The following is a 26066-nucleotide window of genomic DNA, read 5'->3' on the forward strand; positions in this document are numbered from 1 at the left end:
GGGAATGGCGGTGACAGGAGCGGTGTGGGGGGAGCCATCATGGCGGCTGCGCTGAGGGGAAGGGCGCGCGCGCTCCCGTTGCCATGGGCACCGCGTCCGGCCGGGAGCGGGGCCCGGAGCGGGGCCGGGAGCGGGCCGGGAGCGGAGCCGGGGCCGCATCTCCGGGCCCGGTGCTGCCCAGCAGCCAACGGGGACAGCCGGGGGGACCCTCCCGGTGCCCTCGGGAAGCCGGTTCGGGTAGGCCAGGGGGGTGGGGGAAAAGCGGGCAGGAGTTTCCCGGGATGGGGGAACAGCGCGGCGCTGCAGGACCAGGTCCTGGCAGGTCACAGGGCGAGGATGGCGGTTACAGTTACAGGTTGGCAATTAAAATTTATAAACGAAAACACAAGAAGTTCCGCCTCAAAACCACCAAGGCATTCTTTACGCTGAGGGCGGCAGAGGGCTGGAAAGGGCTGGCCAGGCAGGGCGTGGAATCTGGAGACTTTCCAAAGCCACCTGGGTGAGTTCCTGTGCCACCCGCTCCAGGTGACCCTGCCTTGGAGCCCTCCAACCCCGCCTGGCTGGAGCCAGGGATGGCTTAGATGAGATATTCGGGAATATTTCTTCACCCAGAGGGTGGTCGGGCGTTGGAACAGGCTGCCCAGGGAAGTGTTGGAATCACCATGGAAGTGGCATTTGGGGACAAGGTTTGGTGCTGGTGCTGGGTTAATGGTTGGATGTGAGGATCTTAGAGGGCTTTTCCATGGTGGCATGGTGTGATGGAGCTGCGCCTTGAGTACTGTGCACATTTCTGTCCTACAGATAAGTAAAATAAATAATAAATGAATAGATGAATCAATCAGTATGCAGTCTAAGTAAAGAAAATTCTGAGAAAAATTATGAAGGTAATTTAAGGCCTGAAATAGCTACTAAGATTTCTAGGATATTTTCAGAAGAGAGACAACTACTGTTGGAAGATGTTCTTGCTTATCTTTGCTATCTTTAAGGTCAGTGGCTAAACCCACCCAATTAGTGGGGGCCAATCTAATTATAAATTTACTTACCAACCCAAAGGTTACTGAAACCAGAAGGGCTGTCTAAATTTCCTATGAAGTTTCCTTAAGTAAACAGATTTGACTCCTTATCTCTACAGGCCTTCCCCAAATCTCAGAATCAACTTTAATCAATTAAAATTAATTTTCCAACCTCAATGATTCCGTAATTCTTTGATCTCTCATGCCCAGAGCCCTGTGGGCTGTGTGCAGGCACCAGACTCTGCTCTTTGCACTTGTCAATCCTCAGTGCACCTTGTCCAGGTGAGTCTCTGCCCGTAAGGTACACACTGGCACAAAGGGACACGCTGCCTTTTGGTGCATTAATCAGGATAATTGGATTTCCCTCAGTGTGGGAAAGGACCTGTGTTAATTACTCAGTGCAGGGCGAGCCTTTTGAAGTATTTACAGATTGTTTTTTCTAGACCAAAGGTGCAGCAGGGTTTTTTTGCTGACAATAAATGTCAAACAGAAGGAGAAAGGGGCTGGAATTTATCAGAAAACTTTCTGATAAACTCTCTAAGAAGAGGTTTGGGTAGCAATATGATTATTTTAAAATATCCATTAATAATATATTTAATAATTAAATATATTTTATAATTAATACATTATTATTTAGTTATTTAACATTATCACTCAGTGTGATTAGAAATTTGGAGGACAGGTGTAAGCTACACTCTTGTCTTGCCCAAAGGGAGCATAAGGAAAAAATGATTTTTCTTCCTCTGTCAGTCCCCCATTAACCCAAAAATGGGGGCATTTCCACCTTTCCTGGACGTGGGCAGGGAGGCTGATGGTCCCAAGCACTCTGTGCTCCCTTTAGCCAGTGTGACGTGGCTGCCACATTCTCTTGGATTTGGCCCCAACCTGCTCCTCTGTTAAAATGTTTATTTAAACAGATCTGTTTAAGAGCATTTTGAAACGTTGCTTTTTGAATTCTGGAGTGAAAAAGACCCGACAACCTTTTTTTTAGGGCTGCTTAAAAGCCATTTATGGAAAAAGGCACTTGAAGCAAGGCCGTGGGGCTGGAGAGGAGGAGGAGGAGAAGGTGGTGGGAGACTGGGCGGAGGTCAGGGAGGAAAAGCTGCAGAGCAGCTGCCAGAAGGGAATGTTTTTCAAAGCAGTGCTGATCTCTGCTCTCTGTCTCTTCCTCTTGTTATGCTTTTAGTAAACAATGGAGCCAGACATAAAAGTGAATGAAGATTTCAAAAGCCAGTTTAAGGCTTATCAGGAGCAACAGCAAAGGCGGCTGCAAAATGTGATGGAGAGGAAGAAGGAAAAGCAGAACAGTCAGAGGGACACCGGCAGCACTAGGGAGACTTTAAGAGCCCTGAATGATCTAAATCTGTTTAAAATAGGACCCCCTGTAAATGAAGATGCCAGCAAAAGGTAAAAAGGTGTGGCAGCACCATTCCTTCAGGAAGTCACTGAAGTATATTTTGTTTATGATCTCATGAAACTCAGTATTATTAAGCTGGCAGGACACTTTCTGTCTTCACACACTGGGCTTTAATTATCCTGAGGAGCAGGATTATCCTAATTATCGTCAGGGCATTGTGCTGTGCTCTTTATAATCAGTGTTTTACAAATGAAGGACAGAGGGGTTGAGGGTGACCTGTGAGGGGCAGCCAGGTACTACCTGGCAAAATCCAGCCTTTTGGGATCCCTGGCATCCTCTGAACTGTTGGTTAGTTCCTGCCTAGCCTTAAGCAAACAGGTTCCCTACATGAATAATTTCCAAGGATGGATAGAGCCAAAGCAGCTATTGGGAGCAAGCCACAGGCCTGCAGTGGAGAAGAGAGCTCCCTGGGCCTTCCTTGCAACATATCCTGCTTTAGTGGATCACAAGAATACCAGGACATTGGGCATTTTGGGATGGATCTCCCTTAATCTTGTTTTTTTCCTTTTTTGCTGAGTACTGGAGGAGATTTGAAACCCCAGCTCAGATCATTTCTCTTCCTCCCAGGATATAGTCAACCTTTCCTTCTGACCCAATTAATCCTTCTTTTCCAAACTAGAACAGGTCAGAGGTTGGACATACCCCAAAGGTGTCTTCAGTGCTGGCTGTTCAGGGCTTTGCTCTGTGGTTGTGGTGAAGCCAGGTGAAGAAATTCCTTCACACACTGGTGTCTCACCAGAGCTGTCTGATTTGCCAAGTTAAGCTCCTGATCTGATCTCTACCAGCTGTCCTCTTGCCTTCAACATTTTGTCCTGATAATCTGTAGAAGATTATGATGGAAATCTGATTTTTAAAAAAATTTTTGGGAGGGTGATTCCCTGTCTTGGGGTGACTTTATAATGTGTATCCCCTATTGTTGCTCTATGTCCAGAAATTAATTTTGTGCCTTTCTGTGTCTTTAAACTGAGCCTGAGAGGGGGGAGAGGAAAAAAACTGAGCACACTCCCATAGTTCATATGTTTGGTGGAGGAAAGGGATTTGGGTGCTCCCAGGGCACATCATTTGCAGTGTGCAGAGTACAGGAAAGCCCAGCATTTAGAGTTCAGTGCTTTATGCCTGAGTAATCCCAGAGTTGTTGTTTACCTCTGTTTCTGTGTCACTGACTGTCAAAAGTCCCCGTCTGACATGGCAGGTGTAGCAGATTTATCTGGATTGTCCTTTGCTTGTGTACATTCAGCAGAGGACTGGTTGTGAGTGATCAAATCCAGGCAGGATTTGTTTCTGGAAGGGATTCACCAGGATGTATTCTGCAGTATTCCCATGACAACACATCAGAGGATTGTTCCAGGATCACAGGACTCCATATGGCCTGCAGTGGCAGTGATTTCAGCTTGTCACTACTGTTTATAGCAGCACTTGGAAAACATTCCTCCTCTCAGAAGTCTCCCTTCCTTTGAGCCTTGGGAATTCTTTTTTGCTTCCTCCCATCCTACTCCCAAATCTTGTTTAGGCAAGTGTTTAGCTGATATTTCTGCCTCTCTGTTATGTTCTCTCTGTAACTTTATCCTCTCTTCTCTATTTGCTGTATTTGAATGTATTTAAGTGACCTCCCCATCACGTGGAGAATCTGTAAAAAGAGTTGGGAAAGACACAATTCCATAACAGTTAAATTGCTTACCTTTTTTTTGGCCTGAATGGGGCATGCAATTTGGGAAACCACCTGAATTCCAGGCAGAGCCCTGCTCATAAGCTCCACCTGGTTCTGATTTCTTGAAGGAGGGTGAAAAGAGGTACCTTCTGCAGTTTGTTTCTTTTGGCTGATTTTCTGTAGCTGAAGCGCTCAGGTGGATCTGCTACCACTGTAATGGGGAGAGTCCCTCTGAGATGGGGAAGTTCCTCAGAGGAGACTCCTGCTCTGTGCAGTTGGGATTTCTGTCCATCCTCCTTTAAGTGCTTTTCCTCAAGACTTGGACTCCAGATCTCAGAAGACTTCACTGCTCAGGTGTGTTAAGAGCTTAGAACCCTTTTTTTGTATTAATCCCCCACTGTCCAAAATCTTCTGGTTCAAGTGTCTTTAATTGGATCTGAGTTTTGTTGCTCACTTCTCTGAGTGGTTCATGTGGGAATAACTCTGTTGTGCCTCTCCTCTGCTCACATTGGCTCCTTGCTTTCTTCTCCTTTGAAAACAGCTGCCTTTGATCTCCCTTTGATTTCCAGCTTTGAAACACAAGTGCATTTCTTAATTATGGATTGTGGATCCTCTCCTAAACTGACTGTGCTGTTTATGGCAGTGCTTTGAGGGGTCATTTATTCTGACATGGGCAGATGGCAGGCTGTATTTAAAAGCTCTCAGGTCCAATGGGTGCTAAAAGCTTGCTAAAACTTTGGAATAAAAAAAAAATGGTGATGATTATTGAGCTACCTGACTTGGCTGTGTCTACAGGTAACAGCTGTACTTTATCCAAATCAAATCTCCAAAGTGTAAATATTTAGGGTTACCCTGTAGAAAATAAGAATCTAGGAGTCAATTAATCGACCTTATTTAGGAGTCTGATGATATCTGAGATGTTGCAGGGTGTCAGGAACTTCCACATGGGAATCACAGGGCACAGGAGACCTACATCTTCCACCAGCAGCAGCTGGGGTCAGGTGGGCAGCCCAAGTGGCACCGGTGTGTGGGTAATTGTATTGGTTCCCAGGTTTTCTCAAGGACCCTGTGTCAGAGAGCTCAGATAATCCTGAACTCCCACAATTGAATTGAGCCCTTGAAGCCACAGCTCCTGGATTTTATGTTTGGAGGAGCCATCATATAAGGGCAGTAAAGAGATTAGAGTTACTAATTCTCTGGATGTCTTAGAGAGATGAAACCTTTAAATGTTTCTAAATGTTCTGAAGAATAGGAGAATCAGGGCTATATCTTCCCATTCAGAGGGCTTTTTTTGATATTCTCTGTTTCTAAATGAATTCCAAAAAGCAGCATTAACAATACAAAAACTGATGCTCACAGGGTTCCAAGAGAATCAGCTGAGGACACAGGAAATTGGTCTTTTATGAATTGCTCTAAAACATTCATTTTTAAAGGACCCCAGGGGCAGCTTTGTAGTCGATGCTCTGTTGGCTTCTCTTGGCTTTGTCAAAACTATAGAAAAGAAAGCCCAGATGTCCCACATGCTGAATGCTGCCTGATTTCCTCTGGAGAATCAGGTAAGTAAGACTGAGATGACACTATTTGGTAACTTCAATATACCTGCTCCGTTTTGCCCCAGACAGCTCAAGAAAGTGGAGTTTTTTATTTTTAAGAAGAAGTTAACTGAATAGATCAGATAATCAGCTTGTGTTCTTATCTGAGGTTTAGGATATTCTGCCTAATTCAGTAAACCCACTCCTGGTAACCTCAGCCCATCTACTGTGCAGTTGTTTTATTATTTAATTCCTAGGAGCATCTAGTTGTATATTATTTGTAATTGTGGTTTATTTTTTCCCAGTGTCCTTGAGGCTGAGAATGAGCAGCTGCAGGACCAGCTCCGAGAGGTCTGGGATGAGAACTGCAGACTCTACAAACTGGTGTCAGAGAAAGATTTTGAAATAAAGCAGCTTCAGAAAACAGTGCAGGAGGAGAGGTTGGCTCTGTCGGGTAAACACAGCAACTTTGTATTCTCACCATGTTGGGTTGCTTGATGATGACAAAAAGTTGTCCCTGAAAAGAATAGCACTCTTTTAGGGTACACAGTGATCCCTGTTCCTCACAGAACAGTAAACTTGCTATTATTGACATAAAAATTATGATGTTTTGTAGAAATCATATTTTGGAAAATATCCTGTTAATGTCAAAGAGCTTTGCTGCAGCTATGTAGAGATAAATTCCTTATTCAGGCTCCTTTTTTTTTTTTTTTTGCCTGAACAAGGCATAAGCAGGATGCTGGATGAATGCAAAACCCAGCTTCTAAAGTGACTTTTGTGTCCTCTGAAAACCGAAATGTGCAGGCTGCACCTCCTCCACTGGGTGCCACTGTTGGTCAGGACAGCAGTGACGACCAGGCTTGAAGAGAAGGGGGACAGCAACAAATAGAACTAAATAACATTAAATTACACCTTAATTCTTAATAATCAGCTGTCGTTTCCCTGTAGGAGAGGTGATAAACTCTTCCTGGTCAGGACCGGGAGCCAGATGTGCTGTTGCAGCTTCTCTGGCTGATGCCAATCCCCTGCCTCTGTTTTCCCTGTCTGCATTGTGGCAATCCCCACAATGCTTGGGAAAGAAAAGCTTTGGTTGAGTGTGTGCAATGCATTTGAAGACCATCAATTTAACATGGAAGGACCATCCTGGCTTTGCTAAGTTTAGTATTTACTGTATTCCTCAGCAGCCATTATTCATCCTGAAAACTGAGGTAGAAGTAGCTCCTAGGTGGGAGGGGAAACAGAAACCACATGAAGGAGTAAGAACAGTGGAAATGCTTTTAAAAATAATGAATTGGTTTGAAGTGCTTTTAAATAAATGCTTTTGAAACAAAAAATTATGTTCTTTACATAAGTTTATTAAAGATTTTAAGTTTAAAGCTCTTTTAAGTTTTTTAAAGAGTGGCATAGGAACAAATTCTCTTCTCAGCTGTGTTCTGTGTAACTCTGTTAATGTCTCTGGGGTTACATGGAACTCAGCATTCACTTGTGAGTGATCTGTCACCCTTCACCTCACCCCAGTTCTTGAATATAACCTTCACAGAGGTCAGAGAAAAGTCATTACTGCAGAGCTCTGAAGGAGTGTGAAAGAGTTAAGAGGAACAACAGCAACCAAGTTCTGTCTTCACGCCCCCCACCAAGGGTTTATTGTTGCAGGCTCATGTTCCTTGCTGAGCTGGAGGTTTTAGTGGACTTTGTTTGCCATGATACTGATTTTGCACTTGTCCAAGAGCTTTCTTTCACCTGGGTGGTGTTAGCCAGAGCCAGGTGACACAGCAGCCAGGCCTGGAGTTTGCTTTGTTTGTGGCTCTAATCAAACCCTCCCTGATAAGGAAGCCAGTGATATGGCTGTTTAAAAGAGCAATTAAAAAGAGTCATCCAGTAAAGCTCCCTGTGTAATCCCAAGGGAGTTATAAATAGGCACAATGACTTTTCCTGGACCTTGTCCAGGACCCAACTGTAATATTGTGCCTGACCTTTGAGGACAGATGTCTAGAAATGTTCACACCTCTGTTCCAGCAACTCGTCCAGTAGTAAACAACCAGGCAAGGCAGAGTGTTGTCTTTTTCTGTGATAATGCCAAAAAATCCTGTTCCTAACCATCCTTCCCAGCAATGAGCAGGAAGCACCGCTGCCCTCTCTAGGTAATAATGTTGCTGCGACCACTGTTGTGGCCTTGTGACACGTGGCTGTTGCTACAGTGTGAAATGTGGCCGTGGGGAGCTGCTGAATCAAAGAATCAACCCATCCAGCTGGCACCTCTGACATCTCTTCCCTCACTTGTTCATTTAAGTGCCTGGCACAGCTCTGAGAGGAAGGGATGGGACAATAAAAGTACATTGTGACAGAGAACAAAAGCATCATCTATTCTGAATCCTGCCTGTAAGATGTGTCCTCTGCTTTTATGTGTTCTTTGCAGGAGTGTCTGGTTTAGCTGGAGATGTGGCAGCCACTAAAATAGTTGAGTTGGCCAAAAAGAACCGTGAGATAACTGCTGAGGCTGAGAGTGAGAGAACCAGAGTGAAGCAGCTGAACCACAAAGTCAAGGAGCTGGAACGAGAAGTGAGGCGTTTTTCTTGTTCTCTTTTTGCACCCTAAAACATGGAAATCCAGCTTCTGGGACAGAAAGTGGGTTTGATTCGTGTTCCCATGTTGAATGTGCTCTTAAATCTGTGTTTGCTTTGGGTTGTGGTCATTTGTGTCCATGATGTGTGCCCTCAGCTGTTTCACCTCTGCAGACAGGAGGAGCTAGGAAAGAATATCCCTGAGTTATAGTGAGACAAGGATTTATTAAACAGCAAGTAGGAATATTCATTTGTAGAAGCACAGAGACTTTTCTACCAGTCTGGCAATGATATTTCTCTTATTATTTATTTTTTGTGAGGAGGAGCATATTTCACACCTTTTTCTTATATTTCCACCTCGTTAATACCAGTCAGTAATTAGTTCTTTATTCTTCTAAGCTTTTGTCATCCCCATAATAAAAGCTGTTTTCTGGAATAAGTACTTACAGAACTGAGACAACACCAAACTATATCATATAAGACAGCAAATCTTCACTCAGGAAGGTTAAATTTTCTGATTTACTGTGACTTTTTGCCAACCTTTCACAGAAGTAATTTTACTCAGGTGGCTGCTGAATTGAAAATGAGATGTCATGATGTCAGTATTTGCTTTGTCCTTTGGCTACTGCTCCTCTTCCTTACACAGTATTGGTGATTTTTTTTTATATAATCTTTATTTTGTTTCCTGAACTTTGCTTTCTTAGAAGATGTCAGGTAAATGAATCAATAATGCTGACAAATACATTTTGACTCAGTCTTTCACCATCGCTTGATGATGAGTCATGCATCTACCTGAATTGCACCCCAGCTACCTGAAAGATCAAGAAGTCATAGATTAAATTAAATTTTGGAGAACTCCTGCATAAATCCACAGTGTTCTGGCCAGAGGGGTCTTGTCAAACAGTTGGCAGGTTGGCAAAGAAGTATTAGGTGTAGTTTGGGACCTACAAAATCACACAGGTAGTGGAGCAATTCATGAATAATTTAAGGAAAAATCAACTTGGTTCTACTCCCCTACTGCAGAAGTGTAATGACCATTATTCAAACAGAAACTTGAAATATTCTCAGATTTTAACCCAAAAAGAAAGGAGCACAAACATTTCAGGAAGATGATGAAGATGTAAATGATGTGTAAAATTAAAGCAATGTTTGACACTAGGAGGTATCTATCAAAAATGTGGGGTGATAGATAGAAAACACTGTTATTTTATAAATTTTTAGCTCTTTGCTTGCATGGAAACTGAAAAATCTGCAAATCATAAGTGCTTTAACATGGTTATGTTCCCCAAACAGAATGGAAGGTGTGGCCGCTGAACAATCACTTGGCAAGGAGTGGTCCATGTAAGCAAAGGGATGTTTGCAGAAAATTTCCTTAGAACTTGGGCCAGCAGCTGCCAGCTCCAGCTGAAATTCCTCATTCTCAGTCCATTGACTACAAAACTTTATGAACTGGGTAGAAAGAGTGGCCTTAACCCATCAAAAGGGGTGAAATGAGAACTGGCTCGGAGTTAGTTTTTCCCCAGATGCCCCTTTAATGAAGGAGCTCTTCCTTAGAGCCTTCTTTCATTCAGGCAAATAATCAAGATTTTCCACCCACCTCAAAGCATGAAGTCCCAAGCCTTTAAAGCAACACTTCCTGGCCTTTCCAGCCCCCAAATTCCTGCACTCTCATCCATTTAGAAATCTTTGCAACAGCAACAGAGGGCATGATTCAGAGCAGGAGGGGTTGTATGTCTGTCTTCCTTTGCTGTGGCAAGCAAGAGGAGACAGAGTCTTTATTCTTCATGGATTAAAAAATGCTATTTTAGAGCTCCCAGCTAAGGAAAATGAGCCTTAACCCCATTAAATCTCATTTTTAGGGTGTCAGGTAGTCATTTCTCCTTTTATATTCCTCTAGTGAGTAGAGCTATTTGCTTTTTATGGAATATCCTGGGCTGGACAGGATTTGTATTTATGTACATAAACATTAGTTTTAGGCACTTTTGGTGATAAAATATCTCTGAAGTCTCCATACTTGAAATCTGATCCCATCTCAGTAAGTCAGAAACATCTTCTGAAGTTATTCCACAGTAAAATAACACATGACTTTTTGGGAAGAAAAAACCAACGATGTTTTCCTACTGATTGTGTTTAAAAACAAGGGAAAATTAAGTTTGGTGGGCTTTTTTTTTAGAGTAAATAAACATCTAAGTTATACTTTTTTGCTAATTAATTCTCCATGGAAGAATGCTGTTCTCTGCATTCTTTCTACACTAACAATGGGGTTCTTTTCCAGCTACAGGCAGCCGCAGAAAAAATCCGTTCCCTTGGTGGTGATGCTGCAGGAATCAAGGAATCAACTCTGAAAATGCTGGAAGGAAACTTGGTAGGAATTGTAATTGAAATGAGGAAGTCAGCAGCTGACACTCAGCTCTCTCCTTTGTATGGCAAGGATGTATCCCTGTCACCAGTTCTGGGACCAAATTCCCCTGTACCTCCTCCATACCCCAAAAATTAGGTCTGGAAAAAGAATTTCTGTGGTCCTGATGGATCCATGGATCTTAATCATTCAGTTTTTCCCTGAGGATTCTGTTCTCATCAAGTACATTCCTCTCTTCAAAGGCTGAAAGTCCAGAGGTGAAAGCGTTGCAAGAAAAATTGAACACAGCCCATTTAAAAGTGACGGAATATCGGAACCAGCTCCAGTCTGTGAAACAGGAGCTGAAGCTGACCCAAAAGGTACCACTGCAGGGTGCAGGCTGGGGCTGGGATCCCTGCAGGAGGTCCAGTCTTGGGAAGCTGGGAGGCTTTTGGTTTGATTGGCCCCCATGAATTAGTCCAGATGAGTGGGGAGGTAGGGAAGACACAAATGTGGTGGTTGCCTTGGAGCTGTGCCCATGGACACACGGATTTCGTGCTCTGCCCCCACTGTGTCCAGCATTTCCATTGTAAAATGGACACAAATCCTTTAGAGTTTTCAAGTCCCAGATCTGCAGAAGTGTTTGTGACCTACATCCAGGTTCATTCCTGCTTTCCCATACATCTAATTATGTATTTAGTTTTAATGCAGGTTTCAGTCCCATGGGAATCAATGGGATTAAAGGCCATGCTTGAGCTAAAGCATGTGTTTAAAGAGTTTGTTGGAGTGACATCCAGAAAAACCTTTTCCTCTGATTCATGATGGATTTAAGTGTTACTATGTGCTCTGATTCCTTTGGTGTCCCTACTTTGTGTAGGAAACCTGCAATGCAGATCAGAGTAGAGAATATGGTCCTAAAAATAGAACTCTGCTCTGACCTTTTTATAAATAATTTAATTGCTCTTCATACTAAGTTCAGCTGTGTCCGAATTTTGCAAGGGAGATTGGCTCAACTCCTGGTGTGTATGAAGAGAATCTCTCTATTCCTGGTTAGTTATGGTTAAATATTCATTACATCAAAAATAATTGTGTGTATTGAAAACTGCTTGTGTTCCTTGTTAGAGAGAGCTTCGTTTCCTCCCCTCTCCCCAACACATCTATTTAAGCCTTATTGTTGATGTCAATCCCTTTTTCCCAGCTTTTAGCCAATGAAGTTGGGGAAGATGTGAATATCCAAAGTCTCTTGACCCGTTCTGGCAGCTGGCGTGGACGAGCTCAGCAAATTCTTCTTCTCCAAACCAAGGTGAGTTACAACCCTGCATGGTTCAGCTGGAATTCTCTTTCTAAGTATAGATATCACCTCAATTTGAGGTAAAAGTACTCCTAGTTCTTCATTAATTCTTAACATCTCTGTGTTGATGTGTGCAGACCATGTTAATGACTCTGTTGCAGCTCTGCAAGCTTTGGTATTTCAGCTGGGAATCTTTCACATCTGTGTCAAAGGAAGGAGTTCAGTGACCTTGGAGAGCTGTGGCAGCCTAGTTCAAGTCCCAGGGTGTTTTGAAGGTGCCTCTCTCCGCTGAGAACAGAAGGAGCCCTGTCAGTGTCTGTGCTCTGACTTAGACACCTTTGTTCAGTGCTTGGAGTCAGATGGGAAGAATTGAGGCCAGATAAGATTTTCAAGTTGTTCCCTCGGGAGCTCCAGTAAAATCTTTTAACTCTTGAATCTTCTGAAGGGCAGAGTTTAGCTGAAATGTCAGCAGGAGGCAGGGAGGCAGTTTTGTCTGCATCTAAATAAAACTTCTCTCAGGCAATTTGACACGTAATTTTCCTATTTTTCTGCTGTTTATTTATATGCCATCAAACTGATTTTTTGCACACTGATTGTCTGAGATTGTTAACCTCTGCTTTCCCTTGAGCAAATTCCTTTTCCTTCTGTTATATCCCCTGCCTGGGGTTCATCTGAACACTGTTCCTACTGTTCTCTGCTGTAATGGAGAGATTTCTCTCTGAGCCAGGCTCCTCGGGCCCCTTCTGTAGTCGGTGGGGATCTTGTAAATCCAGTCGCTGGATCAAAAGTGAGGCAGGTTCCTCCAAAACAGGGCAGAGGAACTGAGCTGAGGCAGTGCCCAGTTCCCTCTACTGTCTCTGAAAGCAGCCTGCAGTAAGTAGTTGACAAGCTGAGTTCACTTGGCTTCATGCAGCAGCAATTCCAAATACTCCGGAGTGCCTGCCTGGCCTCCACATATGACTCCACAAAGGCACAGATCTCCCATGTGTCCTGGATGTCCCAGAGGTCTGGTGGCAAATCTCCTTCCTGCACAGATGCCCTAAAATCTGCATGTTTATTAGCAGCTAAATTTAAATTTGAAGGACCAGACACTGCTCTGTGTTAGTTAGCCATGATAATATCAAGAAATAATCTGAGCTGCCTTTGGCTGTGTCCTTTTTGCACTGTACTCCTGATAAAACTCTGTGTCAGTTGTCATTATTGTGCCATAGGTTCGAGAGCTGGAGCATAAGTTGAATGAAAACAAGATCAGAGCTTCACTGTTTGAGATGGAAGAGGGATTTCTGCCATTTGCTGGCCCAAAGAAGTTGTCAATCCAAGAGAAGAACGTGCTGAAGATTCGCAGCCTGGAAAAAGAAAAGAAAGACTCTTTGGAGGTAAAATCCTGTGAACTGACAGAGTGCTGTTTGGGTGTGGGGTGTGTAATAACTTGTCTGGCCTTCAGGTTGTGTTACACCCTACCTAAAGCCATTCCACAAACCCACCTGATCTGCTGCAGGAAGCTCTGCACCACTTCACAGCCGAGCCCTGCTACAGCTGCACCCAAACTCTGTAGCCTCCCTCTCGCCCCTTGGCCAGGTGTGCGTTCTTCATCCTAAACACAGACATCCCTCACACCTCCTGGATCTGTAGGGCTCTGGGCTACTCCATTTGAACAGAATAATGGAGAATCAGAATCCAGAACAGTGGAGAATCAGCCTAGTCCCCCTGGATTCCTGAGCAGGCAGACTCTTTTTGGATGCTGGCAAGCAGGCAGCAAGTAGCATTTATAATTTCTACTTCCTTAGGGAAGATACAGTATTCTAATACCATTTTTGAGATTCTACCAGGTAATGTGTGATTCTTTTTGCTCACCGCACCACCTGGGGCTTAATGATGAGTTATAACTCTCATTTCCTTTTGCATCACTGCAGAAACTTGCCGGGCAACACAATGCTCTCCAAAAAAGCCATGAGGAATTGAAAAAAAAACTTGATGCCTCAAGAGCCAGGAACCAAATGCTGTGTGGAGAAGTGAAGATGCTGAAGGAACAGATTGGAACCTTGCTGGAGAAAGGGAAACACGATGATGAGCTCGTAGATGCCTTGCTGGTACAGTCTGTGTCTGTTGGTCCCAGCTCCTGCAGATCAGCCCTCTTTCTGTAGGTGATAAAACACGATGTCATTTCGTGGCACACACAACCTTAGGGTGTACAGGAGCCTGATGAATCCAGCTGTGACAGCCAGAGGTTTCCTTGTCAGCTTAAGTCCTTTTGCGTTTTGGATCAGGTCGTGTAAGGGCTGTGAGACAGCCCCAGGTGTGACAGTTGCAGTCAAGTGGCTCTGAGCTGCAGGGGCTGGAAGAAACATTTTGCAGAAGGATTGAAGTAGGTAGAGGAAGGGCTTCAGTCCTAACCCAAGTTGCTGGCCTGTATTCTTTGTTCTGCTTGCAGCTCCACTGGAAGACTTTTTTTTTTTCCTTAGGATGCCTGCAGTCCTGCAGGAATTCTTTTGTTTGTAACAAAACTTCCATTTATTTTGTTACACAGCCCAAAACGCACAAGCTGAACCATGAGTACTAAACCAGGTGCACATTCACTTGCAGTAGCTGGAAATGAGAGGATTTGGCATCTTCAAAACCAAGAGTTTTAGCAAAGGCTCAAAGGTGCTGAGGAAGAAATAAATGGCTGCTGCCATGGTACTAAACTGCCTTCCTCAATTAAAATAGCAAATATATTAGAGAATATGCCACCTCTTAGCAGGGTTAGTTCTGTGTTTCCTGATCTAGCTCTTCACTAGTTTCAAACTCAGATTTCCTTGCTGCTGTTGGTAGTAGGTTTTAGCTCAGCTGGCATTCACCCTTCTCACACCAGGCACTGTGGGGAATGTGGGTGCTGACCAGCAGATCAGGGGAGCCAAAGAACACTTGTCACTTTTTCTGAGTATTCCCACTGAAATTATTACAGAAAGATGCAGGTTTATTTGGGAAGGGATGGTTAATCTCTTTTATCCCTTCTATCACAGAAGCACTTTACTTGTAGGTTGTTGGCCTGACGGAACAAACTGCATGACAGGCATTAGATTTGTCAGTGTGGAAAAAACCTCCAAAACCCACTGGTGAAGCAGCCTGGCCTCATATCTGTCACCCCATAGTACCCTCAGCTTTTAATATCACTGTCACACAATCTGATCATGTTCTAATTCCACAAAAAGCTCATTGAAGTCTTGAGTTTCATTCAGTTTATGAAAAAAGTCACTTCTTTGTCAAAGGCCAGCCTTTCTTGCTCTGCGTTCTGCTACACTGAGCAGCAAAGCTGGCAGCAAATTGAATCTGACCATTGCTTAGGTCAACATAACAAATCCAATTCCCAAAGTGACACCAGTGTGCTCCCACCAAGGAATGGGTTTGGCAGGGCAGGGGCTTGCCCTACCATTCCTAAATGGATATTTGTCTTGGAGGGGTTAAAATAATCATTGTGTGCAAAATAAAGATCTCACCTGTTTCTATTTTACCAGAGCCAGCAGAAGCAAATGCAGGAGATCTTAAAGGGCCTGAGCCAGAAGGAGGAGGAGAACAAGGAGTCTCGGCAGATTATGGGGCACCACTTGAACAATGAGATTCAGCAACAAAACTCCCTGATAGAGCAGCTCAGGGAGCTGGTGGCTGAGCGAGAAGCAATGGTGAAAACGCTGGAAGAGAAGATTGGGCAACTCACACATCAAGTAGGCAAAACAAATTAATTAGAGGAGCACACTTGGTAATCATTTTAGATCTGCTCTTCCACTTCCTTCTCCCCTATTATCTGAGATGGTTGCTGCCTCCAGACAGTGATCCCTGTCCTGCTGACTGTCTCCTGATGGAATGATAAAGCAGGAATGCTCTTTTGTAACTCCTCAGTTCCTTTGTGCATAACTTCAGGCTGTTTAAGCAGAAATACCAATCACATCCACACGTGGCCCCATGACAGGACTGTCACTGACTGACAGCAGGGCTTGGGGCTGCACTGGGTACTCCTCGGTGTTCAGCACCCTTGGCTGCTGGAAGGAGGAAGCAAACAAATGTGTCAGAGCAACATTAGCAGGTACCCAGCTGCTGCTGTCCCACAGTCAGGATTTGTTAAGCGTATTTAGGCATGCCATTCCCACTGATCCCAAACCCTCCTGGGGTTATGGTGAGGTTGTGAATCTACCAGATACCTCAGGAATGGGGGCTGGAGCCCTGAACCCAGGATCAAACCTGGGTTAGGGACACAAGCCAGCTGTGCTGGCAGTGATGATGCTGCACTGTGGGTTCTCTAGTGTACCCTGATTTCATATAATCTGCACCTTTTACTGACTTCTGCTTTATTTTCATCCTGCAATGGATAGAAATTTAAACAAAGCTTCTGAGGAAGTCCTGTAAATTAAAAGTTCTGTCTTGCTTGTAGCAATAATCAAAAGCTGCTGGTTTGGCTTTGGTGCAGCTGTTTTCCTCTGAACTATGTAATTGGTTTTATAACCTGCTCCACCATTAACAGAAGAAATCTGCCCATCCATGGGACGGGTCAGGATCTGCTTATCCATCACCCTCTGAGCACTCAGGAGCACCAGTGGAAGCAGGCAGCTGTGAGCCTGGAAGGACAGAATCTGCCTGGTAAGAAGACCAGAATGTCAATATTTCACATTGTGAGTAATTCAAGAGCCTGAGTTTTCCCAGGGAGTTTCATCAAACCACAAGTGCCTTGTGCCAACAGCTGTGGCAGCCTGTTTGCAGTTTATGGGAATCTCTAATCACATTATCTCTTGGACTTTTGTCCTGGAACAGAGAAGGATGTACACACTTGCAGACATGACTAGATTTGGCATGATGGTAGAGCAGCTATTTCTCCTCCTGCAGCTCAGATAATGTTTATGTGGTCAGCTTAAGTGCTTGGGAGTCTTTTCCCTTATGAGACACGGGGCTGCTAATGAGCAGACTCCTGTGAGCAGGGTGGGGAATTAATACAAAGTGCCATTTTAGGTAAGCACTAAATCACTGGTGCATTATTTAAATCAATAAATGCTCTTTGAGTAGGATTTACATGCAGAAATGTTGAAAACACACCACATCATTTGTTCTTAACAAACACCCTTTTGAAAGCCTCGCTGAGGACTGTGTAAATTACACTAATCTTAGTGCAGCAATAAATCTGATTTCTGTTTACACTGATGTGACTCTGGGTCACTCTGGCTGTGTAAAGGGACCGTGGCACCACAGCAAGTTATATCCTTTCCTGTTAAATTGCTGCTGAGTTTGTTGCTGAAGAGTTCATGGTCTAATTGACAGTGAGGATTTGAGACTGGTCTTATGGGGAAGGAGAAAATTTTTCATCAAGTTAGAGTTACAACTGATCTCTTCTGTGTAATTTCCTACCTCATTACTTTAGACATCAAATTTGGCTTTAAAATCAGCTGAGTATCCCCAAGTCTAAGTAGAACATTACTATAAAATGTAATAAGAATCCTTTTTGAGTTAGAGTTAAAACATCCTTAATTTAAAAGTTTTTTGTACTCTTCTGACTGCTTTAATTCTCCCCCTTCTAACTCTGCAGAAGTTGTTGTGCTCTCCTGGAGCAAACCTATATTTTATCCCCTTTTTTTTTTACCTCACATGTCTGCTGATGGTAAGCAGGAACCAAAGCTAGGTAATGGCTTTCTGGAAACCACTAAGTGCAATGCATAAATTATTGCTTGTGTACAGGGCCAAGGGCTCTGTCATGGAAAGAGCTGATGTGTCAGGTGGCAATGAATGATCCTGAAAACGCTGGGAGCTGTTAATAACTTGGTCAGCAAGGCTCACTCCTTCCATTAACTTTAATATGCTGATGAACTCTCCATTCTGTTTCTTTGTAGTGAATCATCTTTCCCTTTCAGAAAAGCTGAAATGAAAAACGCCATAAATAGGTGCTAAACCCCTTGGAGATAACAGAGTAAAAATCTGCATTTTAAGATGAGGCCAAGGCTCTCAGCATCAACCTTAACTTGATTTTAGGGTTAACCACTCCTAGCCTAGAAGGCACCTCTGCCTCTTCCACCATGTTAAGGCTTTATCTTCTTAGCTACAGCCTAAAGACAAGGAAATGTGGGGTAAATCTGCAGGGACTTGCCTTTGGGCAGCTGAACTCATTGAGGAAACAAACACACACCAAAATGGGGTGTCCCAATCAAGCACACACCCAAATGGGGTGTCCCAAACAAACAGACATTGAAATGGGGTGCCCCAAACAAACACACACTGAGATGGGGAGTCCCAAACAAGCACACACCCAAATGGGGTGTCCCAAACAAGCACACACCCAAATGGGGTGTCCCAAACAAGCACACACCCAAATGGGGTGTCCCAAACAAACACACATCCAAATGGGGTATTCCAAACAAACACACATCCAAATGGGGTATTCCAAACAAACACACATCGAAATGGGGTGTCCCAAACAATCACACATTGAAATGGGGTGTCCCAAACAAACACACATTGAAATGGGGTGTCCCAAACAATCACACACCCAAATGGGATGTTCCAAACAATCACACACTGAAATGGGGTGTCCCAAACAATCACACACTGACATGGGGTGTCCCAAACAGGCACACATCCAAATGGGGTGTCCCCAAGCACACAAATCATTATATATCAAACCCATCCAGGCTGGAAGTGATACTCCACTGTTGTCAGCTGGCTCCTCCTCTTACAACAGAGAACCTGACAGATCTTCCTGAGGGTTTCCACAAAGCAGATTTCAGAAAACAACGTTTTCTGGGAAATACAAGTTGTGCACCTTGCTGCAGAGCAGGGGTTCATTTGGTTATGAAAATGTGACATGCAAACACCATCAAACTGCACAGAGCTGGGATTGTCTCTCCCAGTGCTGGGTGAAGGTATGGGGTGAGGGAGCTCTTCCCTACGAAACACAGACATTGGGAAATGACTGGAATTCTGGGAAGACTGCCCTGTGTGCAGCCCCTGACAAAGCTTTCCTCCTGCAGGGCAGTGTCCCCGATGGGCCACAGGCTTGTGGAGTCGGCAGCCACAGAGCCTTTCTTCCTCAGGGATAACAACCCACCTGGAAGGTGGGTATAGAAACTTCAGTATCAGCAAGGGAGGTGCTCTGCCATGCTCTGCAAGCTGCTGGAAATCCTTGTCCTGTCTGCCTTGTTTCTGTAATGAAAGCTTCTTGCACCATCCTTCCTACCTGAAGCTGTCCAAGAGCTCTAACATCTGATTTCTCTCTTAATTTTGTAATTGATTTCTTGTTTGTCACCAATCTGTTCCATTTTCACTCCCAAACACTGAGATTTCTCCTGCTTTTTTATTCCAACCAAGATTTCTCCTGCTTTTTTTATTCCAAAGGAGATCTTCCTGAATGCAGAGAGGTCAGAGAAGTAATGAAGTACATAATAATGGGGTACATGGGAAAACTGCCCCTTCCTTTTATCACATATTGGACACAAAAACAGCCATTGTGCAAGTGCTGCCTGAAGCCTTTCAGAGGGAGAAAATCAATATCAAGGCTTTTAATAGTTTTGTGCAGCACTTGGGAGATACAATCTTCTTTTACTTTGGCAGTAGCAGTGGGAGGAGAGTCAGGGGTAATGAACTGATCAGAGGTAGAAGTTTGTTTGCAGGGGTGATGGGGAGGGGAAGCATCCTGGAAGCAGGTTTCCAATGACATTCCCTGTGACTTTATACCCGAATATTTCTGTTGTATTTATTGCAGTCTAGAGATGGGTGCTGGGGGGAGGTAGTGAGCCTGGCTCTTCGTTCTGCCTTCACCTTCAGACAAGTGTGTTTGAGATGTTGCTCAAACCCTGCCTTTGTTTCGTTTCTTTCATTTAGGAAGTGGGAAACAGACTCTCTGTGCTTGTGCTTTCCTCAGGTTTGCTGGCCAGGGCTGGGAAGTGCTGCAGGCAGAGATCAACAGGGCTCTGTTCCAGGCTACTGAAGTGGAGAGGGACAGGCTCCTGGAACTGGTGACTGTGCTGCAGAAAAGGTACAGCCTCATCCCACCAGCATCCTTTGTGGGGTGCTGGGATCAGGGAACACTGCAGAAGTCTGGGACATGCACTACAGTACATCACACGCTGCCATCCTTGCCTTAAATAGGGGCTTTTCAAAATTTTTCTGCTCAATTTCCCTGCCTGGCTGATGATTCATTCTTTTTATTATTCGTTTAGAACAAAGGGCAGAAAAAATGGAGCCATCTTCCAGCTTGCTGCACCTAGATAAAACCAGAATTCCTGTATTTATATATGCACGGCCTTATTGAGGCAGCAATATTATTCATCAGTAGTAAATACTGTAATTATAGTTATAATATTCTGTTCCAAAGCTTTCTACATTCTTTTTAAGTTTCACTGTATCCTTTTCTAAATGAATTTATTCTTGTTTAACTGAGGCATTACAGTGTTTTTTTTTTTCATTTTATTTTGTATGATTCAATTCAATGTAAAATGATGTTAAAAGCCAACTGTGTTTTAAAAGGAAGGGAAAGCAAAGTAATTTTTTTTACACCTTTCAGCTACTATTTTTTTTCCCCCAGTATATGTTATTTGATTCCCAAATCTGTATTCCAGTATTGGAAATATGCTTTCATCTGTGTGCTTGTCAATACAATAAGCAGTGTTTGAATACTTGCTTTAATTTGCCATCATTATCATTCTCACTTGTTTAACTTTTGTCCTGCATGATTAAACGCAGTCAGAAAAAAAAAATATAGATTTTTCTTTTAGAACTGTGGAAAAAGTGCTTTTAAAGGTAAATTCTGGAGATACATGCTGGGAAAAATCCTTTTCATGTTTGTAAGCCCAGTGACTTTAATAGAGCTGTGCAATCAGATGAGGATGGAGCTGTGAGTGGTAACTGAAGTGTGCCCACCACCAATATGGGAAAATGAAAAACAGAGTCAATGAAATGCACAGTTGCTTGTAAAATGTGCCATAAACTGATGATTCAGCAGCTCCACAGTTATCACACATTTATCAAGCAGGTAACATAAATTTTGTGAGACTGTGCAATAACTCTTAGAAGACCTCAGGGTAATATAGCACCAGGCAGATTTCAACATGAATATATGTTAAAAAATCTGGTTTTCCTCCTCTTTTCTCCACTGCTGGGCTGTAACAAAGCTCAGGTAACACAGATAATGCTTAAATCAAGAGGGGAGCACTGGGAATTGCTACGAGTGGGATTTTTCCACAGCATTTTAGTTTAAATTATTCCTATTGGCAGATGATTCCATTAAAAAACCCCACAGAACTTGCCATTTTCCCCCCACTTTTTGTGAAAGTGGATGCCAGAGGAACACCAGGGGCAAATGAAAATTTAGTGAATTCAGAACCACTGAGATGAATAAAATGTCTCAGAGCACATCACCAGCCTGGGAATTCACTACCACAGGAGGTCGAGTCTTGCCTGTAGCTACATTTTTAAGCCAGTGATATAATTTTATTATAGTTGTAATATTTTTTTTTTTAGTTATGCCAGCTAGGAGGGAAATAAACTAATCAAGTCTCTTGATTCAGAGAGTAACCAGCTTCCACCCCTGGGGTCAGGAGGGAAATTCTCTTATTCAATCTAATACAATGAGTCAATTTGGGTTTCTTTTTATCCTTAAACTCCTTGGAATCACTTGGTGTCAGCCACTGCCCCACTGGCAGCATCTGTGGGTGCACATGAGATTTTTGCAGTTAATTTTCTGCAATGTTATGCAGAATGGAGAGAGGCAATTTGCTCTTCTGTGCTGTCATCACCAGTTTCTTTTCCACCCTCTCCCATCCATGGTTGTGTCTAATGGCCAAGTTTATTAAAAGCAACTTCAAGTTTCTTTTCTTCCTCTCAGATAGCTGACGCAATTGTTAGACTGTGTTCTTATAAACTATTTTCCTTCCAAGCTTTCCCAGAGTGTCTAAAAAATGCAGTTTATTATTCCTGTAATAAAAGATCTCTCCTCAGCAATCTGCAGCTTTCCTGCTCATCTGAGGGGTGAATTCACACAGGGAGCCAGAGTTAAGGGATCTGAGCAATCTCCATTAACAAACCCATTGTTTCCAACTGTATTCATTAGTTAATTCTCTTTTGCATATATAGACAATGTCGTCTGATACAATTTCGCTGGGATTTCTGCCTTTGGATGCATGGAAAGTTCTTTCCCTTCTGTTGGGAGCTCTGCAGAAAGAAGCAGGATTCAGTACCAAGACTGATTTGACATAGACATGACACAAATGAGCTGAACTCCCTTTTTTTTTTGCCTGTCAGGGTGGAGGAAAGCAGTGACAGAGTCTTGGAAGCTGAGCAGAAGCTTCAAGAAGAGCGGTGGCGAAGTGACATCTTGGAACAGCAGCTTGAAAAGCTGCAGGTGGATTCAGGGAGCAGCACAACTGCACAGAAACCTCCCCTGAGGAGCACAACAGGTGAGGGGGAGCCCTCAGCCACAGCCACGTCCCCTATTTCACCTCTGGGCTTAATAGACAGTGACAACATTCAGGCTGCATCTGCCAAAGCCAGCGCAGTGCTTGGCCTTGCACATGGTGATGGGACCTGCTCAGGCCCAGGAGGCAAAATCCTGGCCCCTCTTAAGATTCAAGAGGATTTTCCCACAGGTCTGAGCAGGATCAGGATTTTTGCAGTGTGTTTCCGTGGGATAACTCCAGAACAAAAAGCTTTCCCCTGCTCTGTGTTGCCCCCAGGCCCAGAGCTCCCTTTGTATTCGTGCCTGAGGGATTCAGTTGAAGGTTAAGAGCAGAATTAAAGGACGCATCCCAATTTAAGCCCTGTCAGTGCCTATGAAAAACTATTGCTGGTGATGAAGTAATTAGATCTGGTGTAATTTATTATCCCATGAACGTGATAATCTCCTGCTATAAATATGAAAGCCTCCCTGGCGTAGTTAAAGAAGAAGAATTCATGGTGGGTGTTAAATTTTTATTTCCCTGATCAGATCCTTTTATTGCTTAAGGACTCTGATTCTGTAAAGTGTCTAAACCAATAAAATGGCCCATATTCTTAAGGAAATTTTTCCAGTGGTTTCCCTTTTTATGTGTATTGGGATAAAGTCAGAAGACTTCAAATGCCATGAGATGAACAGCAGGGATGGGAATTCCAATTTGGCAAATGTTGGGATGGTAGCAGCCTGGGTTAGGGTGAGCAGAGGGACCACAAGCCTCATGAGAAACCTTGGATGAGCCCTTCAGAGGAACCTTTATCCTGAATGGGGACTGAATGAGTCCTTCAAACCTACTCCTCTCTGTAAAACATGGAGTTGTTCCTTAGAGCAGGATTGTTGTGTCCTTGGAAGGGGCTCCAGGCCACACTGACCCATTCTCATGTGTTTTTGTGTGAGCACTGATTCTTAGAGTTGTCTCACCTGTATTAACTGAGAGCAGAAAAAGTAGTGCAGAAAAATTCAGATCCCAACAGTATGGGAGCATTTTGGTGCTGGCCTGAGTTTCTGACTGCTGAGAATTTTACACAGCCTGGTGAAATGTTGATGTGTTCTGTTATCCAAGATTCCCCTTGCAAGCTTCAAGAGAGACAAACTCTCCAGGTCCTGAGGCTTTTTGGTCAAGTTTTGTTGTGCTGTAGTAAAGTTTTAGTAACTCCCCTCTGGTAGTTAGCATTTCATAGCCAGAGGAAGAAGCTGTTTTCACCAGTGTGACAGATTCCTTCTCACTTAATATTTAGTTCATTAATCTCCTCTAGCTTAAGGACTAAAAGCAAAAGTAGAAAAGGATTGGCAGTAAGACTAATAAGGAGAAATCCTCTCTAAATCCATGAGATGAGTAGGTAACAATCTATTTCACCACCCTGCTTTGATGAGAGCTTTGTGATGTGCCAAAACTCTCTGGAGTTTGCACAAGAACCAAGTCTACAAGTCTGTAGTACACCTCTTCAGCAGAGCATGGAGGTTATCTCAATGCTTTCATGCCAGTGGTTGAGGAAATAAGAAGAAATGAAAAGCTTGAATACAAAATAGAGACTAGAGAACCTGCTAATTAACATAATATTTTCCTTTCTTTCTGAAAGTGCAAAATTGGAGAGAGCTGATCTAATTGCTAATCTAATGTTTCTGGTCTCTTCAATTCAAGGGAAGTAGATAATGATGCTAAGCAGCTGGAAACAACCCAGTTGTGTTTTAAAATTACTCAGGCTTTTCATTTTCTGTGCTTATCCCTGTCTTATCCAAATTCCAAATTATCAAAGAATAATCCCAGAGGAGGGATAGGTAAGTAACAGCAAGTTTTCCTCAGCCCTGTAAAGCACAGCCTCAAGATCAAAAGCATTTTTTAGTTATACAATGCAGCCTTTTCCTCCCAGTTGTTTTTGTCAGAGTTCAATACTCTCCAACCAGGTTCTTTCAGATATTCCACACGAGGAGGATTTAGTGTTTTAACACCAGATGTACTTATTTGAAAATATTTGATGTTATGAGGGATGTGAATTGGGAAAAGGAATACAGAAACCTGCCAACATGACAACACAAGCACAAACCAGCAATTGCAGTGTTCAGTGGAATCACAGCACAGGTGCCAGCCTGGATGTTCACTGTCATGGTGCTGTATTCCCAGTTATAAGGACTGCAGCCAGCTCCAGCCTGTTGTTTTCTTCATTTAGCTGTTTGGGGGTTTTTTATATATATAATTTATTTGAGACTGAACCACACAAAACTTTCCCTCGTGTTACCTGGCTCCATGCTTGCTATTGATTATTTTATAGAAAGCCATTTATTTACATTTACTAAAATCTTTCAGCTTTTTATTGACAGCAGAGACCACCCTGCAGTCCCTCAGGGCTGGGATAAGCTGAACATCCTCTGCAATAGCTGTGCTCACTTCCTGCACTCCTTTCTGAGCTCCCTGAACACTTCTCTGATTCTCCTTCCACTGTAGGGATTCACTGGTCACAGGTTTTTCTTCTCCAGTCCCAGTAGTAAATTTGAATTATCTTTTCCCTTTAGCCCTGAAAAAAGTTTCTGAATTCTTTTGAAATGACCAGAGCTGCATGTTTTGGGTAGACCTTTATTTAGGAAAGCATTCCTGAGTTAGAACCTAGGTTTGAAACACACCTTGAAGTACATTTAACCCACACTGTGTTTAGGCTGAGCATCAAAGTGCTTTACAAAAGTTGTTTGAATGGGTGCCACGTGCAAACTTTGTCCCAGACATTCAAGAAGCAACAGCTGTCATAATCTCAAACACAGCTACAAGATCAACATCAAATTAATCCTTTTCAGCTGTTTGTCACCTCTTGTTTTGGTCACTTAAGTATTTTGGATTCATTGTTTTCCTCTCTACATACATAGGCACATATTTAGCTCTGAAATGCAAATTCATCATGTTTTCATTCTGCTGGAAGGAAGTTAAAATAAGTCTGTCATGTATTTGTGATATATTATGGCTGTAACATAGAATTTTAGAGATTAAGTATTTATTCACTATTTCCTGATACTGACTCAGTGTGCTGCCAAAACTGATTTGTTGTTTTACTAAAACTCCATTTTGTGATTGAATCTGCAGGCCTGTCAGGACTCCCCTTGCATGTGAGTGACAGAAACGAGCTCTCTGCAGCCCTGTCCAAGCTGCCCCTGGAATTTCAGGTGAAGGAGCTGATCACAAGGTATTTTCTTCCTTTCTCCATGCTGGGATTACTCTTTCCTACCTCAGGGAGAGGTGAAACAACTGCTCATTCTGCTCTTTCTCACGGCTGTCATAAAATCACCGCAGCTCCTGGGTTTCAGTGTTTCTTTCCCAGAACAGAGGCAACTGTTCTAATTTGCTTTGAAGCTCTCCAGCTCATGGGGAAGTTTTTCCTTTTGTTTCCTTGCAGGCTTGGGCTCCAGCTGGATGAGAACAAAGCTCTGAAGGCTACTCTGGAGAACACTTTGAAAAAGAGAGAGGAAGATTTTCAACTGTATCAAGACACAATGAAGGAAGTGAAGAATAGATTTTCACGGCTCGTTCAGCAGCAGAAACAGGAGAAGAGTTAAACAGGGAGAGAGCCCAGGCACCGTGCCTGGGAATTGAAATGCAGTGGCAGCAGCGTGGTTTTGCAGCCTCAGATCGTGTCATTTCTTTAGCATTTGCAGGAGAGGATGAGAAACAGAGATGAAATACAAAAAGTGAAGGTTTTATGTGTCAGCAAATTCTGTCTGTGAGGGTTGGCAAGCAGGGCTGGTGGGTGCACTTCGGGAAGCTGCAGTTCTGCAGGGGGATTTTGGGCAGAACCTCCCAGGTTTCAGCACAGTGTTCCCTGAGAGGGCTCGATATTCAATCTG

At 43.4% G+C, this 26066-nt stretch overlaps 1 protein-coding gene across 1 annotated transcript; it reads left to right on the top strand.

Annotated features, from left to right (window-relative positions):
* Nucleotides 1-201: 201 nt before the first annotated feature.
* Nucleotides 202-25778, top strand: CCDC13 (coiled-coil domain containing 13; the record flags this gene model as incomplete). Its single annotated transcript, XM_082292894.1, has 15 exons — nt 202-237; nt 2200-2420; nt 5916-6064; nt 8027-8169; nt 10447-10536; nt 10773-10889; nt 11708-11812; nt 13012-13176; nt 13714-13890; nt 15295-15501; nt 16296-16411; nt 19674-19787; nt 22052-22206; nt 25309-25408; nt 25619-25778. The coding sequence occupies exons 2-15, from the start codon at nt 2206-2208 to the stop codon at nt 25776-25778; spliced, it is 2013 nt and encodes a 670-aa protein (XP_082149020.1). The 5' UTR covers nt 202-237; nt 2200-2205.
* Nucleotides 25779-26066: the final 288 nt, after the last annotated feature.

The sequence above is a fragment of the Coloeus monedula genome (genome assembly GCF_965178545.1).
Source record: "Coloeus monedula genome assembly, chromosome: 1".
Taxonomy (NCBI): Eukaryota; Metazoa; Chordata; class Aves; order Passeriformes; family Corvidae; genus Coloeus; species Coloeus monedula.